Source organism: Equus caballus, chromosome 8 (assembly GCF_041296265.1).
Source record: "Equus caballus isolate H_3958 breed thoroughbred chromosome 8, TB-T2T, whole genome shotgun sequence".
Classification (NCBI taxonomy): domain Eukaryota; kingdom Metazoa; phylum Chordata; class Mammalia; order Perissodactyla; family Equidae; genus Equus; species Equus caballus.
Genome location: NC_091691.1, coordinates 88,430,361 through 88,444,955, shown reverse-complemented (window position 1 = coordinate 88,444,955; position 14,595 = coordinate 88,430,361). Strand labels below are relative to the sequence as shown.

Here is a 14,595-nt window from a genome sequence, read left to right as displayed (position 1 = left end):
GTAAGCCATTGCCACAGCATGGTCACTGACAGATGAGTGTTATGGGTCCACACCAGGGGACTGAACCTAGATCGCTGAAGTAGAGCACACCAAACTTAAGAACTAGGCCACTGGGGCCAGTCCAAGACAACCGTTTTCTTAGAAGATGTTTAGGTTAGAAGAAGCTTCCCTTCCCCAGATACACTCAGCTGTAATGGTTCCATGACCCACCATCCACTTCAGTGGCATTCATGCTCTCTTTCTCTCTGTTCCTGTCTCTCTCTGTCTTCCTCTCTTCCACACTCTATCACACTCTCTTTATCTCTAGCTACCCTCCTAACTTTCCTCTCTCTGTCTTTCCTTCCCTCTCTACCTCCCTACCCTCATCCTTCTTCCTAGTCTTCCTCCCCACCTCTCTCTATATATATATAACCACACACACACCATCTGACCAATGGGGCTAGGTCAGAAGTGGTCCACAGCAAATCCACACCCATGTAATCAAATTTCTTTATCCCTCTAGAACTTTGCATCTCTGTTGACACTCCAGAGACAGGCATCCACAATAACTAATATTGCCTTTATATAAAAGGCATATTCAAATAGATAAGGAAACATCATGGATCCAGGGAGCAACAAGGAAGAGACCTGACAAGATTTTCGCAAAGGAAGAGATTCAACTAAAATAGAGATGTAAAATAAAACAAGAATTGAGTCCATTTGTTGCCTATGAAATGAAAGTTTGAAGCCACCCAGCATACTGGAAGCAGTTAGGATAAAGAGGAAAACCATAAAAGGATGGAGAGACAACAGATTACCTAGTGAATATTAAGAAGCAACACACAAGATGGTAAGTAGGCACATGTAGTATACTCCCATGGCCCCAAACTTAAAGCAGGGCACTGAAGACAGGGAAAGAACAAGGGTAAGAAAAGTCAGTGGGAATAAAAGAAAGAGAAAGCCAGTTCTCCGGCTTCACAGTGTGAAAATGTGGGAGTGAGTTGCTTCCCCTGAGAACAGATCAACAGACACACAGTCATGGGGAAAATCCGTATTTCAGATAAAGCAAAGAGAAAGAGTGAGAGTTCTAGGAAAAGAGGTAGCCAACAGTGGTCTTTCTCAGCAAAAGAACAGAAATGCCAACGTGGATCAATTGAGGTCGGGAAGCAGTTATAAAAAATCAGTAAGGAACAGCGTTGGATTTGGTTGAGAGCATCAAGTACAACTGTCCTGCCTGGTAGTGGAGGCAAGGAATGGGGGAAGGGAGTAGGTAATATGAATTTGTCTCGTTCTTCCATGATATACCTACATACGAGACCAATTTACTAACATCTTTTTAAATCTTCATGGAATGGCTTCCCCCTGTGAAAATTAAAAAGAAATACTAATTAACCCCATTCTCACATTATTCAATGCATGCATACCTATATCTACATCCATACTTGCAGGAAATACGGTAATTGGATGATATTCTATTATTGGATGCTTGAAGGATCTTCTGAACCAAGCAGTTTCCTTGTACACAGATACAACCACATACTTTGTAAGAAGGAAGGAATAAAATGCCCCCTAGGATTCGCAACTCAAGTGCTGACAGATCCTCACACACTCACAAGGAAGTATGGTTTGGGGAAACCAAGGAGATATTTCTTAACCAATAGCAGGATGGTTCCTGAAAGTGTAATTTCCTCTTGAGTTTTATTGGGTGTCTGGATTCCCAGAAAAATTGATGTTGGTGTATATTTAGCAATACCCAAAGACATAAATTGGCAAGGATTCACTAGCAAAAATTTCTCAAAATTCTGAGTCTTCTGTGACACTGTATGACATCAGGATGCCATAATCCTGCCTATTACATCCCAGGAGCACTTTTCAGAAACAGAAAAGAACTATGAAATGATTTCTTATTGGAACTAACTCAAGCTCTCTCTAAATTTTAGCAAACTCCTGGTCTTTATCAATGAGTGCATTTTACTCAAAGTCAATCAATTTAAGCATGAGAAATCTTGGTAGCATAGTCTCAGGAGAATTCAGCCTTAGTCAGAAGTTCCTTTGAAGGCCAATTTAGCCTAATTTCTCACTAAATGTCTTCTTTCTGTGCCCAGGCTAAGCTTCTTGCTTCAGTCCTATAGGGGTCAGGTCCCTCTCTCTTTGAGTCCAAAGAAACTCATCCTGCCACTGCTCTAGGGACTTCCACTTCTATCTTGTTGCCATGTCCTGTGATGCAACCTAGATTGAGAAGCTCCTATTCCTTTTGTTTCTCATTTTTCGTCCTGCATCTTTTCTCTTGTTGTGCTCTTCTACCTTTGGATGTATTCCTTCATCAAATCTCCAGTAGTCTACGTCCTGCCTTACCCCCACCTCGTCTCAACTCAAGGATCTTTCACATACCAATCTCATTCAGGGATTCACAATACATATATTGATAGAAGAGATCTAACAGCAGCATGGCTGGCGGGTGAGTTATCAGACAGAAAATATCTTCAGTTTTACTTAGAAAGATCTCTTTCACCGTCCAGCTCTTACCTCCATCCTCTGTGCTTCCAGGAACTTGTAGTAGGTGAATCTTCCTGTGAACACATGATGTGCTAAGACAAGAGACCGTACTCATGACAGGTGTCAAAAGACCCAAAAGAGTAACAAGAGCTGGAAGGGGTAGAGAAATCAGACTTTCATACATTTTCCCATCATATGCTGGAGAGAACTTAAAATGGCCCAGCCACTGTGGAGAACAGCTGGGCAGTTCTTCAAAATCAAACATAGACTTACCATATGATACAGTGATTTCACTCCCAGGTATGCACTTAAGAAATTAAAACTTATGTCCACACTGAAATTCCTACATGAGAGTTCATGTCAGCATTTTCACAATAGCCGAAGAGTAGTCACAACCTAAATGTATGTCCACACATGAATGGATAAAAACAAAGTGATATATCATACAAGGGAATATTATTTAGCCACATAAAGAAACAAAGCATGGACACATGCTGAAAAATGAGTGAACCTTGAAAATATTATGCTAAGTGAAAAGAGCCTGATACAAAAGGCCACATACTGTGCAAATCCATTTGTATGACATGTCCAGAGATACAAACCCAGAGAGACAAGAATTAGATCAGTGGTTTCCAGGGACTGGGTGGAGGGCAGGACTGTGGAGGGGGCTTTTTGGGGGAGCAATGAAATTGTTCTGGAATAAGACCATGGTGACGGTTGCACAACTTTGTCAATGGACTAAAAACTAGTTACTGGTACATTTTAAAAAGGTGAACCTTATGGTGTATGAATTATATCTCAGTTAGAAATTCGGTCCCCAGTGCACACACCCCTACCCCTGTAGTAGGGGAGATAATAGGATGGATGCCCTGGAACAACAGCCCTCTCCCCAGCCACAGCCAGGCCTCAAGGGACAGTGCAATGTGAGGAAAGACACCTCCTCTGTCCACCTCCGTTCCCTCTCAGAGTTTCTCATTTACTCAACCCCAGCTTGATAGAGCTGTTTGGGAGAATGGAGGATTGGGCATGATTTCACGCTCTCTCTGAGCCCCACACTCAGAGGAAATCAGCCCAAATCCACTCCCACTCACAGTTCTTGTTTTTCTCAGGATGGAGCCCAAGACGGTACCTGAAAGGCCAGCCTTCCATCCTGGTGACTGTGGGACCCACAGAGGAGAGTTTGGGGGGCTTAGCATTTGACCCATTCCTGCCCCTTTGGATTCTGACCAGGAATCATCTCTACTGAGAGTGCAGCAGAAAACAGTTCTCTGCATTTAAACATAAGGAGATGTGTCTTTGTAAACCCAGAGTCTGTCTGACGCAGTTGGGGTGGTGGATCCACATGCAGGGTCCTGAGCCAGACTGTCTGCCTGGATATCTCACAGTGCAATTCACCACAGTAGAAACCTGGGCTTCTGTCCAACTGTATTGTGCTTCACTTCTGTCATCTGTGAAATGGGGATAACAAAGAGACCTGCCTCAATGAGATGTTAATAGTGGAATTGGGTGAATACATATCCCTGCTCAATAAAAGTGTTTTTAATATTTTTTTAAATATTATTTTTTTTAATATTTTTTAATATTATTCTGCCTGTGGGAACACTATGCCCATGAAGAGAATGAGGCCACAGGGATAGCAGAATTTACCATGGCATTCAAACCACACCTGGTTCTACTGTTTCTCACAGACATTTGACTATAGTGTCCATTCCATGAATCTGGGGATGTTGTGCTAAAGAGCAGGGTGGCAGAGAAACGCCATGATTCTGGAGCTGGAACAATTTATTTTTTAATTCATATTTACACCAAAAATACAATGTGGCCATGCAAAATGTCACTATCTGAATCAATTGTTGTTCTCATTGTGAGCTGGTTAACACTGCAAGGTGAATAGTTTCCCACTCATTCAAAAACGGGGGAAGTCTGGGATTGGCTGCAAAGATGCAGGGGAGCTAACAAGGAAGACCAATGTCAAGGTACAGCCTTTAGGGGAAAGCAACAGATTCCTGTTCTCCATGTACTGCTGTGACACCTCGTCAGTGTCTCTCTAGACTGAGAATTTGAGCTCTTTTCCTAGTTATACACAATAATTGCTGAGGAAATCGACAGGTTGAACAAGTCGTTTTAGAACATTAAGTAGAAATATAAGCTTTTTAATTGTTTGTGTGTTAAGTGGGCCTTAAAGACTATTCAACATCTAGGTAAGAAAGATTTCCTTAAGGATTATTTCCTGGTGAGTGGAGCTTGGAGCTGGGCAGAAAGTTGGATTTTACCTTTATTCTCATTGGTGTTAGAAAGGCGCCTCCATGCATTTCATATGAGTCAATGATTGCCAGTGACTGCAAGTCCACAATTTTTTCTGCAGGTGAAAAGGAAGTACAGGAATAGAACAATAAGCATTTTTTTCCTCATAAATATTTCACATTCATGGAGTTGACAGCCTGGTTAAGAAATCAAAAGTTGATTTACTTGAAATACCAACCGCACCAAGCAATGGGAGGTGGCAAGAGAGAGGTATATATTCAGGATCTCACCAGTCACCACACACAGGCTTACAGGCTCCCTGCCCACCTCTGCTTCCTCCAGGAACACAGGTAAGCACTTCTCACTGCTCCAACTTAACAACATGAATCATTATTGAAAATAATAGTGATGTCTTGTATATCATGAATCTGTTCATTCTGTTCATTCTGATTGTGATATTGAACCTCATGTGAGTTCACTCACCCATCATGCAGGAAACCAATCTTTGACACTGGATGTAGTGGAAGAAAGTAGGAATTTTATTGCAAAGCATTGAGCAAGGGTAATGGGCAGCTAATGCTGTAATCCTGAACTCCCTGAGAAGCTATAAGCAAGGGGTTTTGTTTGGGGTTTTGGGGTGGGGGAGCATGTGGCCTTGCTGGTTGGCACTTTCCCATCAGCCTGTGTTTGGCCTTGTGAGGCTGCTTGTAGGTAGGAGGAGGCAGAGATAAGAGAATCTGCAGAAGGATGTCTTTGGTTGTTTGCCTCCATGATGGATGGTGGATTCCAGTATCAGGAAACTGAGGAGTTGGGCTCTGGGAAGCTTACGTTTCTTGATATTCTCTGGATATCAGTTTCCCTGGAATAAAACTTTAAAAGACCCATAACTAGCCAAAACATTAGCATGAAGCCACCTTGGTTCTAACAATTTGTAACTTCTGTTGGCCTCCTGAAGCTCAGGGATAAAAAGGTTTAACATAAAAATTAATATTTACAAGTTAATGTAATTTAGAGAGGCAGGGGAGGGGGCTGAGTGCTTTTCGGCTTTAACCCCATATGTGCTCGGTTTGATGTAGGGGAACTGATAGGGTCAGTATCAATTGTATTTTACTTCTTACGCCAGGGAAAAATTAAAACACATTCTTCATCTGATTTATCCTTTTTCTAACGTACTTAGTTCTGATGAAGCAAATGCTCCTTTAGGAGCACATGTGGTGGAGGAGAGGGTGTCTGGCACCTACGGAGACTTGGAGGAAAAGGCAGAGAGGTGCCTCATAGGAGCTGGTTGCTTGTGATCAACCTGGATCACAGTCTTGTTATCTGTTATAAGACATTTTCTGCCCCTACCTAGTACAGCCATTGAAGAAAGAAAGATGAAGATGTTCCATTAACTTTTCACAAAAGTTTTTTTTAAATAGTAATTTTGATAATCTTCTAAGGATGAAATGTATACATGTACATTGAAAAAGCCTTGAAAAGTAAAACAATGAAAAATTTTAGCTCCCAGAATCCCATAACCCAAATAAAAGTCATTTCTTCTAAGAAAATTTCATTACAGACTAACGCTCCCTTCAGTAAACTCATTATCCAATGAACCTGATGCTTTTGCAGGAGTTCCAGATCACACCAAGGCCGCCATGAATTCACTCAGTGAAGCAAACACCCACTTTGCACTTGATCTGTTCCAACAGTTCAAAAAATCAGAGAAGGGCAACATCTTCTATTCCCCTCTCAGCATCACATCAGCATTAGCCATGACGTACTTAGGGGCCCAAGGAAACGCTGCACTCCAAATGGGCAAGGTAGGTGTCAGCTTCCTTTACATTCACCTGTTTAGACTGATTTCTCTGTTGGCTTGTGCACAGATGCTCACAGATCTGGTTGTCCCCAAGGATAGCACAGGGGGCTGAGCAAGCATTTCCATGACTGAGTGAGCACTTGGCTGTGGGAGGCATGTGCCCTACCCCCCTGCTCTGCCCCATCTGCTTCCCTGTGCCTAGATTTCCTTGGGGAGCTGGGATCAACTCCTACAATTGCCCAAAACCAGAGGCGAGGCTTAAATGCCAGAGCACTTGCAGAAGTGATGCACTGACTTAAATCCATGGGAAACATCTTCACATGATTCCTCTGCCGTGAATGAATAATGAATCAGGATTCTTTGAAGTGGCTGGTGACCAACGGGTGTTGCTGTAGTTTTTCAAGGAACAAATACTTACACTGAGGTTTTCTTTTTTCTTTTTCCTTTATTTCTTTAGTGTTTTTTTTTTAATTTTGGATTGCTGGGGTCGGGGGGGGGGCATTGTTTTGGTTTTTTGTTGAGTTTCTTTCTTTCTTTCTTTTTCTTCTTTATTTTCCTTTTTTGATTCCTCTGAAAGACAGACTTTTTAAGTAAAGTTTTCTTGTCCCACTCGCTCTCTTCCAGGTCCTTCACTTTAATAAAGTCGCAGACAACACAAGAGAAGGATCTGCAACTACTCAGGTGAGTCACAGAGCACTCGGGTCCAGAAGCAGAATCGCATATCCAAGAGGGTCAGAGTTTAAACTGGCAATTTCAGTGAAAAGTCTAGTTTTAGTGAAATTTTGGCAAAAGGCACTGGACAAGCAGAGTTGTTTCTCATTTCATCTTACATATTTATTTCATATTTTTGTTTCCTGAGAGAAGATCAGCATAGTGACTAACAGCATGGCTTCTGGAACTGGAAGACTAGCTTTAAATTCCTGCTCTCCTCTTCACAAACAGGGAACATGGGCAAGCACAACTGCTCTGAGTTACACCTCATACCAGTAAACTGGCAGTAATAAAAGATCTGCCTCAATACATGTAAATACACGCAAACATTACAACAGTGTGTGAATTCCTGCAAACACTGAAAATGTTATGTGTTATTATTATAGAATAACAATATATATTAATCAAAACAATGTCAATAATATAATAAAATTTTAATTAAGCCATAGATATTAACAGAAATAAGTACACATCCAAGTATATTCTGCAAAATAGTTTTTTGAGCTATACAGTTTAAAGCCTTGATAGTCTAAAATTGTTTAGCTAGCAAGAGGAAGGTTCTGGATTCAAAAATTGGCTCTGCTACCTTGTATTTCTTTGGAGAGGTAATTTAATTCTCTGGGCTTTCTTGTTTTCATTTGAATTCAAATGAAGACTTACAGATACCAATGCGAAGCCTTAGCAGTGTACCAGGCACACACTGTTCCTAACTGGGAGTGTGACTATTATGAGTGAAGAGACATAGATAACAGTCGACAGGTCTCACCTGAGAATACCACCGAGGAACGTATTGGGCTTCATGTCATGACATCATTGAAATACACAAATTCAGTGTTCTCATATCATTGATGGCTGTTAAAATGAAAATGGTTCTAGCCCTTAAGGAGCTTAAGTTTAGCTGGTAAGCTTAACCTAACCATATGTACTAACTGGAAGACAATCCAATGATGGAATGGTGCTGCATCTGTAGCTCAAAAGAGCAAAGACGGAATAATTTAGAGTGGAAACAAAGAATTTCTTGGAAGACATTAAATGTAAAACTTTTGATGATTATTTGAGGGAAAATACACCAATATCAGGGAATAATGACAAATGTCATCTGCAGGGTTACCAAACTTTAGGTACAGATCTAACAGATTTATGTGGATTTAGCATTTACATTGACAGAGAACGCAATGAGCTCACTTTTTGATGTTTGAAGGTTGAAAAGTTGGGAAATGTGCATGACCAATTTCAAAAGCTTTTGACTGAATTAATGAAACCCACTGATGCCTATGAGCTGAGCATCGCCAACAGGCTCTATGGAGAAAAGAAATTTCAATTTCAACAGGTAAGTTTCACTGGCCTGCCACACCTTTAATCTGCATCCTAGGTCCCCTGTCTCCCAAACACCAAACGGAGGAGAGTGAGCGGATGAGCCTGGCTTACTCCCATGGGAAGCATTTACCCAGGGTGCAAGGCTCCGTTGCCACAACTATACCCAGTGAAGTGTTCTAGAGCCTAACACTCCCCCAAGAAAGTGTGGGTTTAGAGATTACTTTATGACCAATGGGCAGGTTCAGTAGCAAAGTCATGAGTGCCCCTAATCATCTCACACCCTTCAGTGACACAGCGCAATGACCCAAGAAATATATGGTTGATGGGATACTGATGAGATGGGCAGGCTTGATGTGTCCCAGGGGTAAGCTGGGGAAATACCAGGGAATGCTGAATGCCCACAATGTAAGATATAAGCAAATGTCAGAACCACAGGGTGGATATTACTGGAGAGGAGTCTCAGAAGCACACCATCTCATTCAGATCAACAGCTTTGCAGTTTGCAACCTACAGCTTTTTCTATTCCCACCTTTGTCAGATGGTATCACATTTCAGAGACCTCAATCTTGTGCCAGCCTGTACTTCCCTTTCAGATTACCCACAAGCACTTGTATTAAAATACGCAGGGGAAAAAAGTAGATTTCTTAGGAAGCTGGATGCCTGTGCTATATTTTCTTAAGATTGGAAATAACTAACTTGAGAATACATAGTTAATAATACTCAATTCCTCCTTTCTTCATCCCATGTCAAAGGAATACGTGGAAAATGTTAAGAAATTTTACCTTGCCGGTGTGGAATCTGCTGATTTTATAAATGCTGCAGAAGAAAGTCGCAAGAAGATTAATTCCTGGGTGGAAAGCCAAACAAATGGTACAGTATGGGAGACCACTTATAAAGAAATACATAGAGTCCCCCCTGGGCATACACCCTGTGCTTGAGACTGCATGGAATGCTGAGAGGGCTAAATGAAAAGAGTTTGCTGACAGGATGGAGGACGGCACTGCAGATGGTATAATGTTCCAGGTCAATGTGGAGGGAACCCAAGAAACATGGTATGGGTCACAGGACCAGCTATGTGGAAACACAGCTGGGAATCTGTGTTTGCTTATGTCCCTGGGTGACAGGATTTTCATGGACCCCAAGTCTCTGCTCAGACCCCATCTTGGGTTCACATCCTTTACTTTAAAACAGAGTCTTAACTTCTGTATGTGGTTCCATAAGGGAAACATTAGAAAGGGTTCCCATCTCCTTTGTTAATTGGCTAACAAGCAGCTCTCCTATAAACTCCCCTCCTCGCCAGCTGCAGCTGGAGCTGCCTGCCCACTTCTCCATCCCCCATCCTGCAGGGACTTTCCCAGCTGTCTTCCCCATCCAGGGCAGAAAGCTTGACAAAGTCTCCATCCTATGAACCCCTATCCTACCTCCCACTCCCTTTAGAGGCCAAACCCAGAGCTATTCAAAGTGGAGAAGAAAGAGGAAGACATCCCAGGGAGTGGGGTCTAGCAGCACAGAGCATGTGTTTCTGATAATAGACTTTGTGCCATTTGTCCTAAAGAACAGTCAAGGCCTGCTTCCTGTGAGTAGTGATTCCAAAGTTGAAAAAACAGAAAGGAAGGGAGGGAGGGGGAAGTGAGGACAGAGGTATGAAAGAACAAAGGAGGGAGGGAGCAAGGGAATGGATTTGTGGAAAGAGTGTCTGAAATCCATTTGTCAATATTCAGTGTGAGAGAGCTGAAGACCCTCACAGACAGACTCTGAACACCTTTCCAATGAGATGAAGGGCCATCCCTATCAGGGGTAACTCCATCTGGCTGGTGCCTTGAGGAAAGGGGCACCTCGTGAGCTATTAAGATCATGGAGTCCCCACAGTTGTGACTTGTGTGAATAATTAAAGATCAGTTGTAACTTTCAAAGGATCTTCCAGACAAACCACTTGTACTTTCATGACAGACCTTTGCTTTTCTTTCTTTTGCAGGAAAAATCAAGGATCTCCTTCCCTATGGCTCTCTCAGCTCTGCCATTCTGGTTCTGGTGAATGCAGTCTATTTCAAAGGGCAGTGGGACGAGAAATTTGATAAAAAAAGAACTGTGGAGGAAAAATTTTGGCTGAACAAGGTATTGTCTGTAATTTATTTATGATAATGTAGTTATACCTGGAATGTTCATTTAAACTCATATCTGATAGAATGTACAGCTGCAGCTAGAAAACATAATTTGTTGGCTGTATCTTCTTGTTTCATTTTTGGACTTTCTTTAGTCAAGAATACTTGAAGAAACACTTCCTCTAGTTCACAGACTTCCAAGATCATCTCATAGAAAGAAGATGTGTTTGGTGTCTCAACAGTATTATCTTTCTTTGATTTATGCCTCACTTGGCATTTGTTACTGCAGGATACCAGCAAATCCGTGCAGATGATGAAACAAACCAGATCTTTTAACTTCACTGACCTGGAGGACATGCAGGCCAAGATCCTGGAAATGCCATACAACGGTAAAGATCTAAGCATGATATTGCTGCTGCCTAATGAAGTGGATGGTCTGAAGAAGGTAAATTGCTGTACCTCCAATTCTTCCTTCTTTTGCCTAATTTCCTAGTAACACAATGCTTGTATGCATTGTTTGTGGAAGCAGTACTCACAGGTGGTGGCTGGCAGAACTCAAGTACAGAGTACATCATTTCTCTCTGCATATAGCCTAAAAGAGAATTGTTAAGGAGAACCTGGCAATATGTCATATTCCAAAAAATAAATATCCTATGCATCACAGTGTGATATGGAAGAAGATATGGAAAATCTTAACATCACAGGTCCCATTAATATTCTGATGGAACTATGCAATGTGACTTTCAGAAAAAAAATAAACCTAGGCACACACATTATATTTTGCAACCATAAGAACTTGTGATATATTCCAGTGTTCATTTGAGGATAAGGAAATTAACACTCATGTGTAGGTGACGCGTGGAAATATTTGCAAGCTCACTCATAAACAAGACAAGAAAATTAAAACAACAAAGTCTACAGTGGACAAATAGATTTATCTTGATGCCTACTTTTCAATTTAGAAGTATTCTGTAACAATGAGCTCAAAGGTCACTCGGACTCTGATTGCTGGGAGTCAAACAGCAAAACAAAACAAAAAGGAATCAGAATTTTCCCCTTAGCATTGCTATAATAGTTAAAAGTAATAGGTAAAAATACCAGTAACAATATCTGGCGTATTAAAGACATTCCAAAAATGGCCATCTTCAATTATTATAATAGTTGATGATGATGCTCAAGTTGCAGTGAACTTGCCTCACTCAAAATATATATTGTGGTAACCCTGAAAATTGGAGATCCCCGGTGAAAGTAATGTGGCAACATATGTGAAGGGCCATTACAATATTCGTACACCAGCTCAGCAATCCTAATTGTCATTGACATCCCAGGCCTGGGATTTGATCCTAAGCTAACTAATGTAAACAAGGCAAAAGCTTTTGGACAGAAATGGCTCAAAATAATGAAAAATTCAAAACAAGGAATAAAGATGCATCTTTGTATCACCAATAGTTTTACTTAGGGATTCGCACAGAGTCAATGCTTAAAGTATATTAATTAAGTAAAGATATACACATTGAATATTAATTTAATACTAGTACTATGTAACTATTTAAATTTGATCAGAGAAATATATATCTATATGGTGAAAGTTTACAAATAAGTCAAGCAAGAAAAAGAAGTAAAAATAAAGTTTATGCCAAAATTGAACTATGTAAAACATTATGCACACAGAGATATTAACAAGAGAAGTCTATCTGAAAAGGGAGCATGCAGTAGGCAAGCAGCATAACTAATGGAGACATATATGTCATCTCTTACAAAATAATTTTATTTAATGATTCTATAGTTGCACATATATGTATGCATACATATCTATACATCTTTGCCTATATATTTATGTATACATATATGCAGAAAAATAACAGTCATGAATATATAAGTGCATTCATTTGATTGTATGATGTATATATTCATGACTGTTATTTTTGCCTCCTCAATAAAATCTAATAAACTGAATCTTCTGCACTTACATTTGCTATTAATTAAAGCTTTCCCACATGATTCAGTCAAATGTTAAAGTTGTGTTCAATGTCCACTGAGACTCGTGTCACTTGTTCCTTTTTTCCATTTTTATAGCTTGAAGAGAAACTCACCGCTGAGAAATTAATAGAGTGGACAAGCACACAGAATATGAGCAAGAGACTTGTGAATTTATATTTACCTCGGTTCAAATTGGAAGAGAGCTATGAACTCAAGGATATAATGATGTCGCTGGGGATGCTGGATTCCTTCAGTCCACAGGATGCTGACTTCTCTGGCATGACTGGGAGCCGAGGTCTCGCAGTGTCTAAAATCCTACACAAGTCCTTTGTGGAGGTGAATGAGGAGGGCACAGAGGCCGCAGCTGCTACGGCCACAGTACTTGTTACTGCAACATCAACATCAAGTTATGAAAGTTTCCATTGTGATCACCCTTTCCTGTTCTTCATCAAGCACAATAAGACCAACAGCATCCTCTTCTTGGGCAGAGTCTCTTCCCCATAGATGCAATTAGCCTGCTACTAATTTAGGAGGAAGTTCACAGTAGTGCCAATATGTTGATTACTGGAAAAAAACAAGTTCTCTTTAATTCTTTGTCCTTTTCAATCTTATAGTTATCACTAAGAACATAACGGTTGAAATTGTATGACTGACTATCTCTCTCTTTCTATGAACACATGTAAACCTACTTTATTTCTCCATGACAATTCCCCCTTGGATAAAATGTTCAAGGTAAGATAAAAAGATATTTCAACACTCTATCTTCTCCTAAATTTGAAATATCATATCTGTTATTTCAAATACTATATCTATTAATCAAACTTATTAACCTAGACAACCCCATTTATTTGAATTTATGTGATGTCTGGGACCTTACATATCTAAACTTTCAATTTTATGAAATACATTATCAATAAAGCAATGACTTTCTCATATTATTTCTTGATTTTCCTCTCTTTTTTCTTTCTCTTCAACAAGTGGCCCACCACATACAGGAAAGATAATTCAGAAATATATTACACATATAAAGAAAATTCAAAAAAGAATTAGGGCATGATGAGGCTGAAGAGTAGGCTGGTACCAGAACATGAAAGACTTTGTAGCCCATGTTAAGAACGTTCTATTTTATCATAAAATAAATGGAAAACCATTACAGCTTTTGTTCATTTATTGTCCAAGGAGGAAACTGAGATCATCAAGTCTGCATCTTTAAAATATATCTCTGGCTATCATGGTGTAAAATGACTAGAAGAAAGAGCAGTGTGGACACAGTGAGATTAATTTGCAAACCATTAGAGTGTCAGGAGTGGAGACTGAGAGAAACAGATACCTGTGAGAATTATTTAGGAAGGAAAATCCACAGAATTCTGGCAACACATTATATATGACAGAAATGAGAGACAGAAGCCAAGAATGATGCCCAAGTTTCTGGCCTAACCAATCAGTTGGATAGAAAAAGATTTTGTTTTGGGGAGAAAAGGAGACCCTGGGTTTAGGTTTGTGTTGGTTGAATTTTAATTTCTTTTGAGACGTCCAAATGGAGTTGTCTGGTAAGCACTTGAATATATGAGTCTAGAGTGCAGATGCAGGATATGATCTGAAGCTCTAAACCTGTGATGCTAAATATGAAAGTTTTAGAGTTATTGAATAAATGTAGTAATTTTAAAAAATTGGAGGAAAAAATTTAAAAAGTGGCTAAAAGTAAGAATGAGATCCTAGAGAGAGAGTATAAAGTGATAAGAAAGGAGCACCCAGAACTGACCTTGAAGTATGTGAATATATGAAGGTCAGGAATTGACCATTTTTATCTTCTGGAACACAGCTTTTCTTAGGGGACTGTATTCATTCCACATCCTTCCCAGTCAGTCCTAAATTCCCGCTGATTTCATAAACCTTGAGTTTTGGAGGACTGGAGCAAGGTTCAAATTTTCTTCATCAGAATTCAGCAGCCCAAGAACAGAGAAGAAG

General features: G+C 40.2%; 1 protein-coding gene across 1 annotated transcript; it reads left to right on the top strand.

Moving 5' to 3' along the window:
• The first annotated feature begins 4,992 nt into the window (after nt 1–4,992).
• Nucleotides 4,993–13,780, top strand: LOC100057505 (serpin B4). Its single transcript, XM_001490831.5, has 8 exons — nt 4,993–5,069; nt 6,331–6,521; nt 7,142–7,198; nt 8,430–8,558; nt 9,298–9,415; nt 10,521–10,660; nt 10,937–11,092; nt 12,724–13,780. The coding sequence occupies exons 2-8, from the start codon at nt 6,357–6,359 to the stop codon at nt 13,129–13,131; spliced, it is 1,173 nt and encodes a 390-aa protein (XP_001490881.3). The 5' UTR covers nt 4,993–5,069; nt 6,331–6,356; the 3' UTR covers nt 13,132–13,780.
• The last annotated feature ends 815 nt before the right edge of the window (nt 13,781–14,595 follow it).